Raw genomic sequence first — 21,540 nt, 5'->3', positions numbered from 1 at the left:
TAGATACGCACACCCATGTATATACAAACATGCACACACTGTACACATACATGTGTACACACATGCAGGTTTAAGGCAAGCAACCTCTGGGGGTTCTAACCATGTATGTGAGCTCCATCCCATGAGATCCTGCCCAAGCCTGATTCAGAAAACAGATTCAAAAGCTGCTTCTTCTGAAAGACTTCTGGGTTTGTGTAAAAGCCACTTCCTGTGAGGTGTGTGGCAGCTCATGTCTATAATCCTAGTACTTGGGAGGGAGGCTGAGGCAGAGAGATTTACACGAGCTCAAAGCTAACCTGGGTTACAGAGCAAAACCCAGTCATACACACACAGTACCACTTCCCCAGGGCACTAAAGACAAGGAGACGGAAAGCTGCACAAATAAGATGCCTCAGGACACTCCCACCTGCATGGGGCATCGAGTCAGAGGACTCTGTGTGGCTTCCAGCACAAGAGCCTAGAATCCCCAAAGACTGCCCATCCCCCTAATTGCTCTGGGCCCCAGAAAAGCCTCCGTGCAACTAAAAAAGGTTTTCACTGTTGTCTGAGACCGTGCACCAGCACCCAGCAACTACAATTGGCTGGGGTACAGTTGTGGGGTCACACTGGGCTGCCAGGAGTGAGTGGCAGGCAGCCTGTTCTCCCTCGGGAACACACCAGAGTCCCCTGAGGGAGGTGAAGGTGGCACCTGGCAGGAGTCACTGCTTTAGTGGCCGGTCCTCACCCTTATACGTGACCCCGATTGTTCTGTTTTCCTGGGGGACTGACTATAGGAGCCCACCCCAGGGCCACTCCACTCCCTGTAGAGATCCCGGACCCTAGGCTCCTGTGAGCCCAGCCCCCCCGCTGGATGAGGCCCTTGGCTCTGCAAGCTGGTCTCATTCTTATGATTAAGCCATTGGCTTCTTTCCATGCAGCAAATCCTGTGTGGTTGGATCAACAAGTCCTTGGATGTGTGTCCTGAGGGAAGAAGGCATTCTGGGGGAGAATGGCCACTGCTTCCTTATACAAAAGCCATCTGTGTCACCTGCCTACACTTTCAAGAACCACTCTGTTCATTCTGTCCTGGAAGGCCCCCAGCGAATAAAGGAAGCCGTCTAGGCCTTTGTCTAGTCAACCAGGCCTACAAGGGACAAGATGTCTTTTTGGACCCCAGTCACTGTGTTTCTGAGAAAATTAGTGTCCCAGCAAGCCCCATGAAAGCAAAAATATCACAAGACCAGGAGAGAGCCTCAGTCCCTGGGGACAAGCCCTAAGCCTTGCTTGTCAAGGGTGACCAGTTACCTGCTCCTCATCTCCACAAGATGAACAAATGTCCCTCAGCCACAAGCAATCTGTTGGAAACAGGAGACATAGCAAGATCCAGATGGGACTGAAGAGATATCTCAGTTGATTAAGCATTTGCCCTGCAAGTATGAGGATCTACATTCAGTTCTGTACAACAGAACAATCAGGGCACATATAAGGGTGAGGACAGGCCACTAAAGCAGTGACTTCTGTCAGGTGCCACCTTCACCTCCCTCAGGGGACTCTGGTGTGTTCCTGAGGGAGAACAGGCTGTCTGCCACTCACTCCTGGCACGTTCGAACCCATGTTCAAAAACAAACGAGACAGATGCCTCAGCCTATAAAAGCACTTGCCATGCAAGCCTTGTGAGCTGAGTTTGATCCCTAGAAACCACTGCAGAAGGAACCAACTCCCAAAAGTTGTTCTCTAACCTCCACACAGGGACCACGGCATGCACACATATACACATACAAAATATTTTTTAAAGTCAAGAGCTGGGGAGATGGATTAGAGATTAAGAGTGTTTCCTGGGGCTGGAGAGATGGCCCAGTGGTTAAGAGCATTGGCTGCTCATCCAGAGGTCCTGAATTCAATTCCCAGCAACCACATGGTGGCTCACAACCATCCGTAATAAGATATGGTACCCTCTTCTGGCCTGCAGGCATACATGCAGGCAGAACACTATACATAATAATATATTTTTTTTAAAGAGTGTTTCCACTCTTCCAGAGGACCTAAGTTCAGTTCCCAGCATATCTGATGGCTCCCAACCACCTTAACTCCAGTTGTGTCACCCTCTTCTGGGAATCCAAGTGCACCTGCACACATGTAGTACACACACACACACACACACACACACACACACACACACACACGTCAAAGGTAGGTGAACACTAGGCATGAACATTGGGTAGGTGAACAGGCTGAGACAGATCCTCCATGTACTCTGATCACTTCTCTGCTTGGTGGCCTCCAACACTACCTTTCCCCCTTGGCATCACTGACTCCCACACTACCTCATTCTAGCTGGAGCCTTGGACCACCTGAGCTTTCCTTGGGCAGCCACTGGATACCATCCTATGTAGCCTTTGCTGTGCATGCCTCAATCACTGAGGTTTGGATCCTTCGAGAGCCTGATAGAAGCTGTGGATACTCTGCCCAGGGAAATGCAGACAGAGCCAGCCTGTAAAGGGCATGAGAGAATCTCACCCATGACTATTGACTATTTCAGATAACTATCCTGCGAGCCTGGTGCAGTGTAAACATTCTGTATGATAATGGGAAGACCAGGTCTCTCAAATCAGGTTCTTGTGTATACAGACACAGACACAGACACAGACACAGACACAGACACACACACACACACACAGACACACACACACACACACACACACACACACACAGAGTCACATGTCAGATGTCTATGCGTTCCTATCATTTCAGAGCACACCCCTAGGGGTTATCCCCAGGGGCCAACCCCGACAGTGCAGCCAGAGAGTCACACAAGATCTTCCTGCTTAGCTGGGTGGACACCACGTCTACTGGCCCAGCATCTCCTGTCCCTGGAAGATCCACACAGGTACTAGAGACAGGATCAAAAGCCAAGTCTCTCCTACGGAGCTCCTGTCTGTCTAACAAATTCTGGAGCTTGGGCTGGCCCTCTGTCCAGCAGCTCTGGCCTTCCTTCTCTTTCTCACTAGGGTGCTTGAGGGATTCAGCCTGGCCACTGGCCACCAAGGGCCTTGGGCCCAGGGGTGGGCTTTCAGAGGGTGCAGACCAGGAGGGTGAGGATGTGGCTGCTCTTCTGTCTAAGAGGTGTTCTGTTCCTAGCTGGTGCTCTGCACTCTTGAAACACTGTGCTGCTTCCCAAGGTCCACCTTGCCTGCCTGAGGCCTCCTCAAGATTCTCTCTGGTCACACAAGCCACTGGGGATGGACTCAGGGGCTGAGCTGGCAGTCTTGGGGATGTCTCAGTGGCACTGACCACCCAGTTACTCAGGGGAGATGTTGAACTTGAGTCATCCAGGCTTCCATCTTGCCCAGATGCTCCTAGGCAGTGCCCTGACTTCTGAGGCCCCAGGGAAAGGGCTTCCTCCAGAGCCTCTTCAGATAAGGACGACATGTCTTCAACAGTAATGGATGTATCCTCCCCTAGGGTGTCCAGTGAGTCACCTGGAAACATGGCCTCCTCAGGCGGGGAAGGGAAGTCTTCTGAGCTGGGGTTGGGCTCATTGATGTCACTCTTTGCGTGGGGAGAAGGAGGTGGTGGAGGGAGGCAAGTGTCCCTGTGGATGGAGGATGGAAGGTCCCCACTGCCATAAGATAGTTCCTCATCCACAGGAGACAGTATTTCAGTCAGGAATCCATCTACATATGATGGACTGGCTACCTCTGTGACAAGGGGAGCTCTGTCCTCAGAAGGAGCCTTCAGGGTCACGGGAGCCTTAGGATCAGGCAAGGCCTGTAGGGACTTCCTCTGTACGGATGGACTAGTATCAGCATCCTGGGGTTCCCCCTGGTAGCCAGCTGAGGCCTCAGTAGGCATGTCTGCTTTACTGAGACCTGCCCTTCCAGAGGTGGAGGTGTCCAAAGGAAAGGACAATGGCAGAGCTGAGTCACTGATAGAAGGGATCTGGGGTGGGAACACTGTGGAAGTGGCCACTGGGGACAGCTGCCTGGTTTCCCCTGTATTCAATGCACCAGTCAGGCTCCTACTGGTTCTGGAAGCTTCTTGTTCCTCCCCAGGCCCCGGGGAGGGAAGAGTGGTACAGGGCCTTCCACTGCCTTCCAGGTCCAGGGAATCATTTGCAGGCAAGGAGCATCCTGACGGTAGCTCAGCACAAGGGCTGGGTTCCTCAAGGTTCTCCTCACCGTTCTCATCCCAGATTTGGCTGGAGGATTCTGACAACTCAGACCCCAATCTTGGAGAAGGAGCATGTGGGAACGACAATGGCCAGCCTGCCTGAGTGAACTCGTACCCTGGCTCTGAGCTTCCTGCCACAGCTGCCTCCTCAGAGAAGCCACTCAGGAGTCTGGCCTCACTGCCTTCCAGTCTCTGCAGGGTCACTTGACCTACATCCCCAGAAAGGCCCTCCAGCTGGGAAAGTCTCTGGTGGAGGTCCCAGAATGAAGGCAGGCCAGGTTTCTCCCAGGAAGCAGGGGCAGAAAGCTCCCTAGACCAACTGGGATCTGCAGGCAGAGTATCTTCAGCATCCAAGTTAGACGGGGATGTGGGACTGTTAGAAAGTTGGACTAGGGTGGCTGTGGCCTTCTGAAACTCCTGGAGAGACGAACAGGAAAGGCTGCTTGCTGAGCCCACTGAAGGGGTGAGGGATAAGGCAGGGGCTTCTGAAGACCCTGAGAAGCTACTAGAAGCAGACTTAGAACACGCGTCCAAGATGGCAGCAGGCTGGGATGGAGGGCTGTCTAGGTGCCAGGCAGGCTGTGCCTCTTCCTCACTGGCCACAGGAGCTGCAGAGATGGATTGAATTAGGGAGTGGCTCACAGTTGCCACACCCTACATGGTAGACTATACCAGAAGCAGTCCCAAATTGAAAAGATCTTCCGACCGAAGACACTAAAAAAGGGCACTGGTACCAGTTACAACCCCTAGGTAACTGTTCCAGCCCCTTCCCTACTCGTGGGTCACACGTGGCTGTCCCTGAGTGTCTGGACTCAGCCTATACCACCTCAGCTGTTGTTAGAGCTGGTGGTTGGCTCTGTTTGGCTTGTTTTGAAGTTTTAGACTCAGCCTGCAGCCCTAGGGGAAAGGGTCAGCAGGGTTCCCCGATCCCACACCAGGCAGTATGGAGGACAGGGCTATATGCCTTCACAAAAGCCTCACTTTGATCTAAGAACTGGTTTTGGGTAGCCTCTAAGTGAAGACTTTGAATAGCCCTGGGGTGGCGGTAGGGGTCCTAAAGAGATGGGAGCCTCACCTGGGGAAGCAGCCTTCTTCTGGTCAGCTTCCAGGAGGGTGGAGGGGATGTCCTGGTTCTCCTGTTGACAGGCTTCTCTCCTGCAAACACATGGTGAACTGCTGGCTGCTGGGGAAGGAGTCTTGCTTCCAGTTGCCCTTGCCCCAGGGCTCACAGTCATTGACCTCTATGACACACTCTTAAGAACAGCCCTGCTTGCTGGGCGGTGGTGTCGAAAGCCTTTGATCCCAGCACTCAGGAGGCAGAGCCAGGCGGATCACTGTGAGTTCGAGGCCAGCCTGGGCTACCAAGTGAGTTCCAGAAAAGGTGCAAAACTACACAGAGAAACCCTGTCTCAAAAAATAAAAAAAAAAAAAAAAAGAAGAAGAAGAAGAACAGCCTGCCAATCATCCACCATTGGAAGCCACCATTGCCACACAGGGTTACCTGGGATGAGGGTGGGGAATGGGGGGGGACATCTGACCACAAGTCACCTTGATCAATGGTAAGGTGGCAGGTAGGGACACTTCAGACACCTGTGTCCCCAGTACCATCTTGGCCCTTCACGGGGCAACAACTTTGATACCAAGAAGGAATCAGAGCCAGGGGTATGCAGCTGGGCACAGTCCAGGAGGGGTAGGGGAGGAGTCTAGGCATTGAGAGGTCCCAGATGCTAAGACTCAGTGCCTTACCCTATCCAGGCTCCACACCTTTGCTGCTCTGACTGCCAGTGTGCCTCTCCCTGGTGTTCACCCTTGGGGCTTCTGGAAACACCTAGCCCTTGATTTGTTCTGTTTTCAGCCGCCTGCAGGAACCACATTGGAAAGATAAGATATCCATTAGGCCCTCTCCCACCTCCTCCACTGGGGATCAAAGGCTGCGCTTCCTGAGACTAAAGAGACCCTTGGAGAGGGCCCCAAAGATCCCAATCATCACATCTCCTTTCTCCCTCCGAAGACTTTCTTTCTGCCCAAGCATTGAATGTGAGGTGAAACCCATAGAACCCACAACTTGCAGAACCATATGAACTGCCTGGAATGCCCTCTGAGCCCTCATCCTGTGGCAGCCTCCTGTGGTGTACAAGGCAGTCCCTTGAGGCCACACAGCAGGCCAGTGCCCCCATAGCCTACAGACAGCACATGGCCACACCCTGACTCACTCTGGCTTCCTCAGGACAAGGACCGTCTCCACTTAGGGGCTGCCCCCACTGTCCATGCAAGCTCCAAGTATGGCCGTCTGTAGGCTGTCTCTCCACTGCCCAGGCTGCACTGGGCTTGGTCTGTAGGTCGCCTGTGGGACAAGCAGACTATGAATACTGACATGTATAGATGCAGAAGGGCAAAGGAGTGGCTCCCAGGAAAAATATCTGAAAATTCAAAATGGATGCAAGACTTGACTGTGGCATTTGATTAGTGTGAGCACCTAAAAGATGTGATTGCGTTTCCCAAATTATCCTGTTGGATAATTCGTGATGAGAAGTCCTGGGGGGAAAAGCACATGGAAAAATCATTTTAAATGTATAGCCCTGTTGTCAGGTGGGTGGCACACACTTTAACACAAGCACCTGGGAGGCAAAGGCAGGCTGATCTCTGTGAGTTCCAGGCCAACCTGGTTTACAGCCTTGTCTCAGAAAACAAAAACTTATAGCCCTTGTTCCGTCCTTTGGGAAACCTCCCACAAGCAGCTGGGAACCCTTGCCAGAGCTGTTCCTTGTCTCAGCACTATGCTGAGGCCCTCTAGTACTGTGAGGGGCATGGGCAGGTAAGGGTAGGCCTTGGACATGGCATGGTCTTTCACAGCAAGCTAAAAGGCCAGATAAGTGGGCCCAAAGCAGGGCCCAGCAGAGCCAGATTATACATCCATACTCCCAGATCTGAGTCCTGCCTGGACCCTAGTAGACTGTTGGGATCCTGAAGCCCAAGGGCACTGGCCTATGGGACCAGAGCTATGGTGCCTTAAGCTCTCATCCAGAGGCCGGGATGAAGGCTGAGGTGGCAGGGTCATTGCAGGAAGGACCCTGTACTTCTCTAATGGTCATGCCGGGGTGTTCCTAAGAACCTTGCAGGAGCCATCTTCTGACTAGGGAGCAGCTAGCACTGGGTCAGACAGGTGCATCATGGACCATCACTAACAAGCTCCACCATCACGGTCTGGGTACCTGCAGGGGGGGTAATGAGCATACTCACCTCAAGTGACAACAGGGTCCCTGAGTGTGGTCTAAGTACTGGCTGACTTCAGTACACACTGAAGTACACACATGACAGCTAGCACACACATGTTCACAGGGCAGAAGAGAGCGACATGACTGGTAAGGGGCATCAGGCCTAACAAATGTCTACAGAGCCCTAACAATAGCCAACAGAGGTGTGACTCCAGCAGACGGGAAAGCCATGGAAATGGGCTCCGCAGGCCCCCTGCTCACCATCACCTTTGGACCCCTGGGAACCCCATCTGTCTTAACTCTTCTGGATAATCTTAATGCACAGGAAGGTCTTGCTTCTTCTTATCCTAACTGACTTGGAACTCACTCTCCCTGGCCCCAAAGGAGAAGAGTGGTCCCCCAGAGTCTGACAAGATTTGGCATCCCTCTTGCTTCTGAGGGTAGACGCTGAGTAGGGGGTGGAGGGATAGAGCTTCTGAACCCAGGGCTGTGACCCAGGAGTGCGGAACTCAGAGGTGGCATCAACTCACTGTGAGCCAGTCAGCCAGGCCAATCCCTCAATGTCAGCCCCAGGGCAACCCCCAGAGAGAGAACTGGACTCTCCTACCCCCACCCCCCAAGATCAGTTCTGCCCTCAGGGAGGCCTCAGGGCCAAGTGCATGGTTCAGAAAGTGGAGAATTTGATTTGTGTAAATCTGTGGTCTCTGTTAATAAGGATGCTTCTGATGGTGCTGGTTTCTAAGCTCTTGGAAATGTCTAGATAAACCAAAGTACAGCTAAAACAACCAGACCAAGTATTGTCTTTAATGCCCCCAGAGGAAGCAGCCGAATCATCTCCCACAGGCAACAGAGTCAGCCAGTCTTCTACCATGAAGGGTCTGTGGTCACAGCAGGGGGTCATGTGCATCGGTCTTCTTCGACTTTTCCCTGGGGACCTCCCTGTGCTTGCTTGACCGCTGGACACCAGCCTTGGACAGGGTCCACTGGATGTGGGGGAAGCTCCTGGAAAGATCCACACAGGGATGGCCCACAGACTGGTCCGGGGCATTACCTGGAGGAGACAGTTCCTTGGCCTCCTGTGGTTCCAGCTGAGAGGCTGGGCTGCCATCTTTCTTGATGATCTGCATCAACAGGATAGAAGGAAAGATATACCAAAGAGTCTGGGAGCCACCTGGGGACAGAACTCTGAGGACTAAGATGGCCAGGTGCCACCAGAACCACAGGTGCTAGCACATGGGCACCCAGGAGTCCCAACCAAGATCAAGCTACAGACTGGCAGAATGACAGGGGAGGTTTCCCAAACCAGCAGGGCTGGGGAGGGGCTCCCTAAGGGTTGCATACAGGAAAGGCTGGGTGTTTCTGATGTTCAGGGTCCAGAGAGCTCAAGTGCAGCAGACCAGGGGGAGAGACATAGGGCTGTTTTCCAGGTCCTGAAAGACACAATTCCTGGGGTCACTCACACTGTCCAGCTTCTGTAGAACCCCAGACTTAAGACGCATCACACAGCTTGCTGCTTTGGAGGTTAGGTGAGGCTTTCTACTGCTTTCCCCCTCTCTAAGGACCAGAGTTCCACATAGCCTAGGGCCTCCACTGCTGCCCTCATACTCTCCCCTCCACACCTGCCTCATGTTCTGGTCATAATGCTGAATGGTACTCTGCCCCCATGCCCAAACCCCTTCAGCATCGCTGACCATAGATGCTAGTGTCCCAAGGGGCCCAGCTCCACCCTGTGTCCCCCACACCATGTGCCTAGGTACTCTGGGGTCTAAAGACAGTGTGCTCAACTCATAACCTGCAAACCTGGGAGTAAGACCTTATTTGTAAGAGGGCCATTGCAGATATAATTATGAATCTCTAGACAAGCTCATCTTAGAGTTGGGCAGGTCTTAACTCTAAAAGAGATGGGAGGGGAACTGGACACAGGAGAAGATAGGCAGGCGCAGAGAGGCAGAGATGGAGACAACCTTAGAGTTAGGGACATCTGGAGCCAAAAGGAGCTAGAAGAGCCTTGCCCTGGAGCCTTTGGAGAGAACATAGATTTCTCACTTCTGGTCTCCAGAATGTGACAGCATGCATTTGAGCCATTTACTTTGCAGAATTCTATTGTGGCAGCCTCCAGAAATGAATATGACATTGATCTCATCATAGAGAAAGACTAAGGTCAGGAAGGGGGGAATATCCCTCCCTCCAACAGGGATGGAGGCAGAATGAGGCACAGGCCGAGTGGTCAACCAGCAGCCCATGGGATGATGAAGGCAGAGAGTTCTGGAGGCAGCACCCTCATTTTCCTGGATTCTCCTAGTGGGACAGAGAGCAAATCTGCCAGGCCATGGTGAGATGGGGATAGCCAGGAATCATGTTAGACTGCTTTCTAAGGTTTCTGCCTGGGGGTTCTGCCCTGAACCAGGAAAACGAACTCCTTTTTGCCAGGGAAGGGCATGTTCAGTCCTGATCCCTGCCTGGCGGCAGGGGGACATGGCCAGGTCTTGCTACTTTGACAGGTTTGTGTTCTGACCTGCCTGTGGACAGCCCCAGGCTTGCACTGACTGGCAGGTCACATCAGCTCTGAGCAGCTGCACCTGCCAGGAGCCCTCTACAGCAGGAGAGGCTGTCGGGGCAGCTCCCTGTGGCACCCCATGTTCTGTGTCTCTGAGTATTTTGAGGCGCAGGCCTGCTTTGGGCCAGCCCAATGGGCACTCTGCTGCCACTCAGATGTGCCCACGGAGGCCTGGGTAATTCAGGTCACACACTGGCCTGGTGGCCTAGTATGCAGGACTGTCTCAGCCCAGGCTTAATGCTGCCACCGCAGAAGGCTGGGCCGACCGATCGAGTGATTGCCTGTCCTTGGCTGGGCATTGCCACTGCCCTCAACTACCTCGGTTGTCATGTCCACTCTCCACAGGTGGGCTTCCAGTCCCAGGAGTGATATCTGCCCACTTCAGCCTCCGAGGTTGCAGGTGCTCATCTGCAGCTGAAGTTGTCTGGGGAGGTGTCCCTTCCTTCTGCTCAGGGGAAAGGCTGCAGGGCAACACACAGTAAAACAGATGTGAGTATACATCCCACTGTTCTACCCCGGGGGTGCCCATCCCTCACCACAACACTCAGCAAGCCCTTCCTTGTCTCTAGAACCACCTTGAGCCACATCCAGGGGCAGCTTCCCAAGCAGGGCCTGTGCCTCCAATGGGGCAGTTGCTATGGGGCCTAGGAGCCTCTGATCCTTTACCTTGTTTCCTGGGCCCACCATGTGAACCAGCCAGCCTGCCTCTTAGTACCCTGGGGAAACTCTAGAGGTTCAAAAGGAAGGGTTCTGCCTGAGGGCAGCTTCTGAGGCCCAGCACTTCACCAGCATCAAGTGCTACAGATCAAGTTCATGGCCAGGACTAGGCATGCTATCCTGGCCCAGCCTGCACCCTGCAGGCAGGTGAGAGAGGAGGGCACTGAGGGCTGTTCTTGCCAAGGCTGGTGAGAGGTACCAGAGAAAGCTCTAGAAAGTCTCCCCTCTTGCAGGCCAGTCTGAGGCACTTGATTCATAGAGGTGAGCTTATTCAATCCCTACCCCCACCCTCAAGGTGGAGGGGGAAGGCCTGGAACTAACGGCTAGGGCCTGGGTGGTGATAGCTTCCCCAGGGTACCTGAGGAAGAGGGGACTGACTGCCAGGATAAGAACCACCTCCAGACCACCCCACCCCTACAGTGCTGCTCGGCAGGGTGGAACAGTGTTTCCTTTTGTGGAATATCATTTTAACTACGTAAGATGTGTTACATTTGTTTAACGATGTGAAGATGTGTTGCTTTGCCTGCCTATGGCACCTGAACGGTCTAATAAAAAGCTGAACGGCCAATAGCTAGGCAGCAGAGGGATAGGCAGGGCTGGAGGGCAGAGAGAACAGAGAGGGAAGAGAATGATAGAAAACCAAGGGAGACACCTGGGGCCGGCCAGCCAGCCAGGCAGCTGCCAGCCAGACACAGAAAAAACAGCGAAAAGTAGGACATATAGAATGAAAGAAAGGTAAAAGCCCCGAGGCAAAATGTAGATGAAGGGAAACAGGTTAAATAAAGTTCTAAGAGTTAGTGGGACAAGCATAAGGTAAGGCCAAGCACTCATTAATACTAAGTCTCTGTGTCATGATGTGTGGGATGGTGGTCCAAGAGAGCCGGCGGCTACAGTTTCCAGCATGGGGAAGCCAGGAAGGTCTTATCGGGAGAATCCCTGCTGCTCCTCCCACCAGCCTGTGGTCAAGGGACACTCTTCATGCCCCTCCCAGCACGGGCAGGGACCTCACCCCCTTTTGCTGCAGATGGCCTTGGTGACCAGGCCTCCAACTCCAGCTGCTGCTGGCCATAGAACAACCCTATAACCCAAGAGGCTGGAGTGGTCACACACATGCCTTCTGCGACCCTAAGCCAGGTTGTTTGTACGCTGTTACTCCACACCCCACAGAAGTGCTCTAGGAAGCTGCATGTGCCCATATCCCTGTCAACCACAGAGCCAGTAACTGTGGCTGCTGTTTGCTCTTCCCATGCCCTTCTACCCTCCCATCCTCCTGGAGCAGCTGAGTGAAATGGAACCATACAGCAGAAAGCAAATATAGGAAAGGCTTGTTGTGGCAAATGCCAGGGCCAGCTCCCCTCACTCCAACCCTGACCCACTCACTTTTCAACTTCTGAGCTCTCAGAGATTTCCTGGGGGTGGTGGCTTTGGGGGCTTCCAGGTCTATGTCCCTCTGTTTTCTGACTTGTGTCGCAGACCCTCTCCCAGGCGACATTGATGCTGGGGCTGGAACTCTAGGAGAAATGTCACAGGGCAAGCCTGGTGTGACCACATTCAGCTAGTCCCTTCTTCAGAAAAGCAGGAGGTGGGTGCACATGGCAGTGGCCACCGGAGGACACCCTCATCACTGTAGATGGCACATTCCCACAGGAGTGGACACCAGCTGGAACAAGCTGTCCTGTCCCGTATCAGGCCTATATCCCTACTGACAAACTTCTGCCCAAAGTTGCCCAGAGGCATGGAGAACTCAAGAGTCAGGCAGCCCAGAGTCCCCTGTCCTGAAGGTTGGCCTATGGCAGGTACTTCAGAGAGAAGTTCACCCATCTTTGTCCCTGCCCTCAAGGTGAGGCCACTGTCCTGCTTACAGAGTTATGGGGAGTACAGAGTGCCTAAGGTTCCCTTGCCCTCACCCATACACCCTCTCAGCTGTGTGAGAGGAGCAGGGGCTCAGCTCCACAGATAGCTATTAGGTGTTTTGTCTGAGTGGCTGGCCTCTCCAGTGCACCCCAGGCCTGTTAGGGACACAGAGGTACCCTGGGCCTCCTCCAGCTAGACCATTACCCTCCTTCCCTCCTTCTGCTAGACTCTCCACCTCCCACAGGGCCTTTCTTCCACCCCGGGTCTGTAATAACTGCCATGGCTTGGAAGTCTAGCTCTTCCCCCAGAGCACCTCTGCAGGCGTCCCAGGGGTCATCTTCTCCCCCAGCACAGTCACCCAGTCCCAGACCCTTTCCACCAAGAGTGACAGGTGTGACACAAAGGGCCGGATGAAGATGCTGGGCACGCCCACCTGCAGCAGCTTGGTTCGAGCCTGGAGCTCCTGCCGCAAGTGAGCCACCGACCTCTGCACATCGAGGATAGACTGCTGATGCTGCAGGAGCTGTTTCCTGCCACGGTGCAGGGACAAGTACACCTTCTTCAGGTACTGGATTTCCCTCTGGCGTTCCAAAGGAGAAAATTCCACTTAGGACACCAGGGCAGGGAGGGGACATCCAGGGGCCTCTGCCTCTCATGCTGCCTGGCCCTCCTCTCCCCTCCCTCCTCTCCCTCCATAGGCCTTCTGCCTGCCCCACCCTGCTCAGCCTCTTAGCTTTCCTCTGGGTCTGGTCAGGAGGCACCAGCTGGAGGCAGGAGGGAAGCTTATGCACCAAATGACTTCCACATGGAGCTGGTACAGCTTGTCCTGTCCTCCCCACCCCCCTCAGTGTTGGCCACTGCCTTGCCTCTGTGACACTCCTTTATTATAAAAGCCTCCCAAGACCTAGGAAACAGCACTGCTGTTCAGCGGGGACTTGAACTCCCAGAGGCTAAGCTACTTGTTGCAGGCCACAGTTAGCAGAAGGCTAAGCTTGGTTTAGAACCAGGGTTGTAGGGCCATGTGCCGTCCTAGATTTGCAGTCCTCTGACCATAGGCTCTTCCAGGTACCATACAGTTCTGAGCATCACGGGAGGGTGGCAAGAGCTCAAGGATGTTCTGTGGCATAGGGGTATTCTGGTCCCCCCAATGGGAGGGCTGCAGGCCTGCTTCTGGGTGGCCGTTCCTTGCCCACACCTACCCGTTCCTTCTCAAGCCTGCTGAGAGCTTGTTGTTGCTTTTCCCTCAGAGTGGTCTGTGATGCTTCACGCCCTACAATCCCCAGACACCTAGGAAAGGGGAAAAGCCACAGGCAGTCCTGAGAGTCTGTTCAGAGAGAAAGGGAGATCCACAAAGTAGGACCAGGACAGTTCCGGCAGCCAGGTTCACCTAGACATCCCCTCACAGAGCAGAGTCTGGGGGCCCCAGGGCCTCAGCCTGGGCTGCCACTCTTCGCTCCCACCATGTTTATGATTGTTTCATGGTCCAGGGCATGAAGGCCTGAGAGGACAGAGTCTCCCACCTGCAGACCACATCCAGGCAAAGGGTTCTCTACTGACACCAAGGACTAATCCACCCCCAGCATGTCATGCCCAGGGTGATATCAGGCTGTGAATAGAGGAACCATTGGAGGCCAGCCGCAGCAAGGCCTAGAGTTTTCTGGATGAGTCTTACTTATATGGAAGTCCTATGTCTAAAAATTCACTCTAAGGAAACAGTTTCTCAGTGTTTGTCATAGCAACAAGTTGGCCATGCATTAGAGACCTGTAATTGGGGACAGGCCAAGAGAACACTGATGATCTGCACTGCCCACCTGTTGGTGGTTATGTGGTGATGTGAGGCTTCCTTGCATGCAGCAGCATGTGAAGCTTAAGCCCCCAGCTTATTGGACACACTGGAAATACTGCAGACATCACAAAGACAGGGACAATGACTTTTCTCCTGTTTTAGTTTTGTTTCAGACCTTGACTATCTTACCTAAATTTCTACAAACACCCCTCGCTGCCTGGATCACTGCAGCCATCTTTCTCCATCTGTGTCCCGGTGTGGCGGGTGGGTGGGAGTGTGCCGACAGGGGTGGAGCAGAGCCAGCCCCAAACATGAGCTCACCCTATCTGATGCTCCAGGCAGGTCAGCTCCGTTCGGGCTTTTTCCTGCAGCACCAACTCACGCAGTCGCAGCACTGCAGCCTGGTGCTGCGCACGCAGCTCTTCATCTCTCAGACTCTGCTCCAGCATTGCAATAGTGAAGCGGTGGAAGGTTCTGGACTTTTCTGTTCCTGGCTCTGGTCTCCCTGTGCTCCACTGCAGAGAGGAAGAGCAACCTCGTCTTGTCACTACTGGATCTTCTCAGGGGCTGGGAGCAGTCCCAGCTCTCAGGAAGATGCCACAGACTCTACAAAGTCCCCCCCAAATGCCCACCAGTTTATCTCCCTCCTGGTGTGCCCTTCTTGGCAAAGCACCCCTTCCTGACTGTAGGCTCCCAGAGGGGAGACAGGGTCCTCATCATCCTGGACTCACACCCACCCCAAGCTAGGCAGGACACTTGTTTATCCTCTGCAGAGTTTTAGCAAGGCAGGCTGGGCTGTGCATAGCCCTGCCCAAAGCACCCTGCTGTCATGCAGGCCCTCAGCTATCACCCAGTCTAGAAGGAACAGCTAGGGAAGCAACCAGCTGCAAGGATGGACAATGGGATGACTGGGTGACCCTCCCAGTGGGGACCCACTACCCACCACCAGTATCATGTAGCCTTAAAATTGTGCCCCACTCTTTATACCTTGTAGGTGGGTCTATCTGAAAGGCAGAACTTGGCTAGAGCCCCCTGGGAGGGAGCTGGGTCCTGCTGCACCGGTCCCGACTCCGAGAGAGAAAGCAGGCCGTGGTTGAGTCCTGAGGGAACCAGTGACATGTGCTCAGAGCCTTTCTTGCAGGAGGGCCTCACAAATGATGTCTGAGCCAGGAAAGGCTCACACTTGACCTCTGACATACAGCTTCACACCAGATCCCAAGGCAATGCTGGAACTCTTGTTCCCTGAACTGACGTTCTGAAATGGGACCCACAGTTGCACACAGAACCAGACCAAACACAAGGTACTCAGAACAACAGCCCTTGCTTTCAAAGGAGGAGACACTGAGGCTATAGGGCGAAGGATGTCCTGAGTCTGGCACCACGCAGGACAAAAACACTGCAGAGTCCAGACTCCCTGCTAACCCAGCTCTCTTGCTGCTGACTCCTGTCCACCACCCTGATATGGTGGGTTTCATAGAGTAGGTTTTTTCTCTCCCCAAGACAGGATTTCTCTATATAACAGCCCTGGCTGTCCTGGAACTCGATTTGTTCAAGGCTGGCCTTGAACTCAAAAAAGATCTGCCTCCGGAGTGCTGGGATTAAAGGCATACACCACCATGCCTGGCCCCAAAAGGATTTTTACTTAAAAATAATTGAAGGATGTTTTTGACATCGTACCAAGAAAGGACAAAAGGAACTAGACTCACCATCGTATCTGAAAATGTGTGTTTTATACAGACGTATTTACATACATTCTCACATATAGAAAAGAGCATTTTTGAGAGACTTGATGCCAACAGCCCAGAACAGTGCTCACAGACAGAACCAAAGGAGGTAAGGCCAATGACAACAACCTCCCAAGAGAGCTAGGCTCCAGCAGAGATAGAACAGACCCCCAGGAGAGGAGACAGAACTGAGTCTGGGGAGACAGACAACTAGGGTTGATGGGATGGTATATTAGAGAGGACACCACAAAGAGAACCCCATGACTCTATGCTTCTAATACTCAACATCTCTGACTGTCAAGTGAGAACAGACTGGATCAGTGCAGGTTAAAAAGCATCCTGAAGGAGGCTGAGGGTTATGTGCCTTGTGGCTCGTGGATCACTGGGCAGTACACGGACACACCATCCTGCATGGTTTGGGAGTTTTCATCAGCTCCAGTCTTAGTAGTGATCTGGATCCAACTGGCCAGTTACAGAAACAAGACCCAAAAGGATTAGATTAAGTCGGCAACTACTCCTGAGGCCAAAATTTAAGAATGTGTATCTAGCTGGTGGCGGTGGTGGTGCACGCCTTTAATCCCAGCACTCGGGAGGCAGAGCCAGGCCAATCTCTGTGAGTTCCAGGACAGCCTGTTCTATAGAGTGAGATCCAGGACAGGCTCCAAAACTACACAGAGAAACCCTGTCTCAAAAAACCAAATGTGTATATAGAGTGCTTAGCTCTAAATGGAGTGGCGATATCACACCCCTCCCCTCCAGGCACAGAGGGATTGTGAAAGGAACAGAATGATGCTAAGAGCCAGGGGTAGATCACTACAAGGGATCAGTGTTTCCTGGATACAACAAGGCAGCTGCACAAATGAACTCACAGCAGTTGATACGGCATGCACAAGATCTGTGCAAGCTCAGGCCAGACAGAATTCTCGTGTGAAGGTGGGGGAGGTGGGCAGGGAGTCTAATCACTAGCCGAGTTGACATGGGCATGTAATAGCTGCTGGGAATGGAAGAATTGGTTTTCGTTAAAGGTGTGGCCATGGTAGGTTCACAAGCTCCAGGGAAGGCTCCACATGGGGTGGTGCACAAATTAGACTCCGAGTGTGTGTGTGTGTGTGTGTGTGTGTGTGTGTGTGTGTGTGTGTGTGTTGGGGGATAGAGAATGTGAGAATGTGAGAGTGAGCTGGGTGGTTAGGGTGGGGGTGGATCTCAGTGATTTAGCAGGTTTGAATATGATCAAAAATAGAGTTTGAAATTTTCAAAGAATTAATAAAATACTACTTTTGAACCATCAAGTGTATAGAAACAAGAGTATCTTACACCAAGGTCAAGTCCACAACAGCCAGCAGGAAGCAGAGCAGCAGGGAGTCATCAACTAAAGTCATCAAAGAAGTTACCACCCAGCCCGAGGATCTGATTCAATTCCCAGGACCCATGTGGTGGGAAGAGGGAGCCCAGTCCTGCTGCTGTCATCTGACTCCCAAATGCAGGCCCTGTTTACAGCCCCCCCATAAGTAAACACATATAAAACAATTTAAAAAGAAAATAAGTTTTCATAATTGTATTCATATGTTTGAAAGGGTAAGGACTCTTTACTGAAGGGATGGCTCAGTGGTTAAGAGCACTGGCTGCTCTTCTAGAAGACTTGGGTTGGATTCCCAGAATCTACATGGCAGCTCATAACAGTCTGTAAGTCCAGTTCCAGGAGATCTGATGCCTTCTTTTGGCCTCTGTAGATACCAGGTAATGTACACAAGTGGTACACAACATACATGTAGGCAAAACGTCCATACACATAAAATAACAAATAAATAAAGGAGTAAGTACAACTATGGAGAATGGAAGAAAAGATCTGAATAGAATTTTCAGAAGTGAACCTTCAAAACACTCAAATGAAACACTGCATTATTAGTGGCAGATTAGACTTTGCTGAGGAAAGAATACACAGCATCATAATCGAAATTCCTGCAGAAAAAGAGAGGAAGAAGAAAAGGTATTTGCAAAAATAAGACCTGAAAGTTTCCCAAATCTAAAGTGATAAACCCACAGATCACCGAATCTTAACAAACCCCCAGCACACGAACATGAAGGAAACCAGAGGCTCTCATTACAAAATTGCATGAAAAACAGAAAAGCAGGCAGAGTGAACATACAGAGCCCACAAAGCAACAAAGGGACCTGGGGGTGGGTGCCTTGCACTCGGAGCAAAGTAAGCAAGACACTAGGGGTGGGGCTGCGCTTCCCAAGAATGGGGTACAGCTCAGTGGCAGTCAAGGCTTTAGGAAGCCTGGGGTTTGACCCAGGCCCTCTGCAACACACACACACACACACACACACACACACACACACACACACACACACACTCACACACACACACACACTCACACACACACACACACACTCACACACACACTCACACACACACTCACACACACACTCACACACACACACTCACACACACACACTCGCACACACTCACACACACACTCACACTCACACACACACACACTCACTCACACACACACACACACACACACCTTAAAAAAAACGGTGTACACATATAACCTCAGCATTTGGGAGCCTGAATTAGAATGCCTGTTATGAGTTAGAGGCCATCTTGGGCTACTTAGCTCCAGGCCAGTCTTGGTTACCAAGTGAAACCCTGTATCAACAAATCAAACCAAAATTCCAAAAGGAAACAGATAAAGTGGGAGGGAAAAGAAAATAAAAGATAGAAGGATCAAGAAAAATGAATATCAAAGTGAACAACTTAAACCTAATTCTGAGGATAATCCCACTCCCTGTAAATAGGCTAAGCGTCTCAATTAGAAGGCAGAGGCTGGATTAAAAAAGAAATTATATTGCCCAGAAGAAACACACTTCAAATACAAAGACACACTAGAAAGTAAGAGTGTGGTGAGGGAGGTGCCCTTTTTCCTAGTCGCAGGAAAGCTGGTCTACAAATGTCAATGCATGGTTTGGAGGGCAGGAGCTGTGGTTCAGGGGGGAGTGTGCGTGCCTAGTGTGAATGGAGCCACAGCATAACCAGGTATAACAATGCCTATTTATAACCCCAGCACTTGGGAGGCAGAGGCAGGAGGGTCAGAAAGTTAAGGCAATCTTCAGCTACCGATGAGTTCCAGGCCAGCCAAGGAGACCCTAGGTGAGATGCTAGCATAGAACCCTCCCCCCATAAAAAAAAAAACCCACAAAACTAAAACTTACATACAAAGTGGACTGTAGGGCAGAGAACACTGCAGAAGTGTCCTGTTCATCAAGAGCTCATCAGAACCCTGAATGTTGATTATGTGCTCTAGTAGAACTTCCCAGAGAACGAGACAAGCCCACAATCTGACATTTCGGTAGCATGTCCCCACCCCACCCCAACAATAGTAGATGTGAGGGAAAAGCCCACAAGCACGGAGTCGATGTGAACAATTCTGTTACCAACTGCTCTAACGCGCATCGCAGGATGTTTCACCCAACAGAACACGTGGCCTATCCCAGCAAAAGCCTGAGCGTGGAGATCAACAAAAGTCTATGTAGTTTATGGCCACCAGAAATGGACAGAGGGGCCAAGCTTTCCAGAGAAGTGGCCGTGTCAGGCTAGGGGTGAAGCTGTAGGCTGGTGTGACTAGCTCCTTGAGGCTAAAAGCTCATCTGGGAGGTTTTACAATGCCATCTTTACCACTGGTGCCCGTTTCCTGCCAGCACATGTCACACAGGACGCTCACCTGCAGAAATTGCCCTTGTTTCCTTAGCATGCTTGGAAGACTCGGTGTTGTCTCTATGTGGGGAGGGTGGTGATCTGAAGGGTCACAAAACCACCAGAGGCCACTGTCATTGCCAGCACCTGAAACCTGAATTTAAGCCCGCCCTCTTCTACCCTGTGAGGTGGCATCTGGTCCCAGCCTTGGTCTCACCTGGCTCTGGTTGTCACTGTGTTGAGAGAGAGTGTGCTTGGCTCTAGGCCACCACACATCTGCTGCTGTTCCAGCTTTGTAGCCTTTTCTGGCTTTTGCTGGGCTGAGGGTTTCTCCATCCGCTGCTGTGAGGCAAGAGTTGATGTTGCAGAGAGTGAGAGAGGAGGTTTCACAGCCAGCCAGGCCAGGCTGGATCCCAGGATCAGGCAAGAGAGACATACTAGGGTTTGTATATCACACACACACCACAGGTATTGGAGCTCTGGGCTCCAACAGAGACCCCACTGCTCAGTATCTAACAGACTGGAAGGAAAAGACCCCTCTCCATGACCCAGCTCTGGAACCAGCCATGGGCACCCCAGTGTGGATGTTCCCAGGACATAAGTGCCCAAAAAATCCAATCTCCCTTCAAATAAGTCCATGGCCCCCAGTTCATGTGGCTTTATGCTCCCTTCTAGACTGGTGATGCCTTTCCATATCCATGGGGTAGTGCTCACTTTAGAAGGACCTCAGGCTGGGTGGGGTGGAAGGGACACTGGGCAGGGGTAGCACATCAGTTAAAGCCTCAGAAAGGGCAGCCCACTGACCTTCAGCTGGTGTTTGAAGAGAAGTTCATCCAGTGCCATCTGCGTCTCCCATACCTCCTGCTCTGCCCGCTGCCGCAGAAGGGCCAGTGCCTGGTCCTGCTTCTGCTGGTCCAGCTGTCATGAGAACCCACACCCCAGGGGTCACCTGTGTCTTGCTGGCAACAGACTATAAGGATCGCCCTGGTAAATCCCATGCCTGGGCAGGGCCTGACCCTTTTAGCAACCGACTACTCTTTCTATCTAGGGCTTCCCTATCCAGGTTGAGGGGCTGGGGCTGGGGCTGGGGCTGCTCACAGCTAACCTCCAAACAGAAGAAGCCTAAAGGGGGCACAGCTGTCACTGGCCTAGTATCATGGAGCAGGACATACCTTCAGTGACTCGAGAAAGCTCAAAGATTTCAGCTGGAAATTGGTCAGGTGCCCTCCATGCAGGCCTCCAGAATGTGGCCCCTTGGGCTCCTGCTGACCTGCAGACCACGGAGGAGGGCACCTGAGTGGCAGGTATGCTGAGCCTCTCTCCTGGTTGAGCCTCAGCACTCACAGCTTCTTGGCCTGCAAGGAAACTGAGGCCAGAGGCCGAGAGGGAAGACCCACGACGCAAGGACCATGCTAGTGTCCAGCACTTCAAGAAGGCCCCTTCCCTGCAGCCCCTCAGGAGAGCATGGCTGCCATGTGGCTGTATTCCCTCCCTCAGACTCAGTGTGCCTCCTCACTCTGGTCACCATTCATTCCAGAAGCAAGAATCAAGTTAGCATGGGTGACAGGAGACACCAGACAGACCCAGGTTCCAGTCTCAGCTCTGTCCTGCACTTTTGTTTGGTTTTGTTTTTCGAGACAGGGTTTCTCTGTGTAGTTTTGTGCCTTTTTCCTGGAACTCATTTGGTAGCCAGACTGGCCTCTCGAACTCACAGAGATCCTCCTGGCTCTGCCTCCCAAGTGCTGGGATTAAAGGCGTGTGCCACCACTGCCAGGCCGTCCTGCATTTTCTAAATGATCCTGAACAAACCACTGGCCAACCAGAGCCTCTGGGGGAAA

The 21,540-nt window shown here is 52.4% G+C and overlaps 1 protein-coding gene across 1 annotated transcript in view; it reads right to left on the bottom strand.

Annotated features, from left to right (window-relative positions):
- Positions 1-2,678: 2,678 nt before the first annotated feature.
- Ccdc187 (coiled-coil domain containing 187) overlaps positions 2,679-21,540 on the bottom strand; it is a 51,580-nt gene continuing 32,718 nt past the window's right edge. Inside the window, exons 11-26 of the mRNA XM_036183521.1 lie at positions 20,875-20,972; positions 20,507-20,620; positions 19,920-20,044; positions 19,731-19,804; positions 15,266-15,378; positions 14,600-14,793; positions 13,692-13,779; positions 12,926-13,072; positions 12,019-12,149; positions 10,240-10,382; positions 8,706-8,794; positions 8,416-8,485; positions 6,363-6,493; positions 5,896-6,008; positions 5,225-5,304; positions 2,679-4,757 (exon numbers count right to left, since the gene is read on the bottom strand). Coding sequence (XP_036039414.1) covers positions 2,740-4,757; positions 5,225-5,304; positions 5,896-6,008; positions 6,363-6,493; positions 8,416-8,485; positions 8,706-8,794; positions 10,240-10,382; positions 12,019-12,149; positions 12,926-13,072; positions 13,692-13,779; positions 14,600-14,793; positions 15,266-15,378; positions 19,731-19,804; positions 19,920-20,044; positions 20,507-20,620; positions 20,875-20,972 — 3,728 coding nt within the window. The 3' untranslated portion in view covers positions 2,679-2,739. The remainder of the gene's footprint in view (positions 4,758-5,224; positions 5,305-5,895; positions 6,009-6,362; positions 6,494-8,415; positions 8,486-8,705; positions 8,795-10,239; positions 10,383-12,018; positions 12,150-12,925; positions 13,073-13,691; positions 13,780-14,599; positions 14,794-15,265; positions 15,379-19,730; positions 19,805-19,919; positions 20,045-20,506; positions 20,621-20,874; positions 20,973-21,540) is intronic.

This window comes from Onychomys torridus, chromosome 4 (genome assembly GCF_903995425.1).
Source record: "Onychomys torridus chromosome 4, mOncTor1.1, whole genome shotgun sequence".
In the NCBI taxonomy this organism is placed as follows: domain Eukaryota; kingdom Metazoa; phylum Chordata; class Mammalia; order Rodentia; family Cricetidae; genus Onychomys; species Onychomys torridus.
This window is presented reverse-complemented; position numbering and strand designations above follow the sequence as displayed.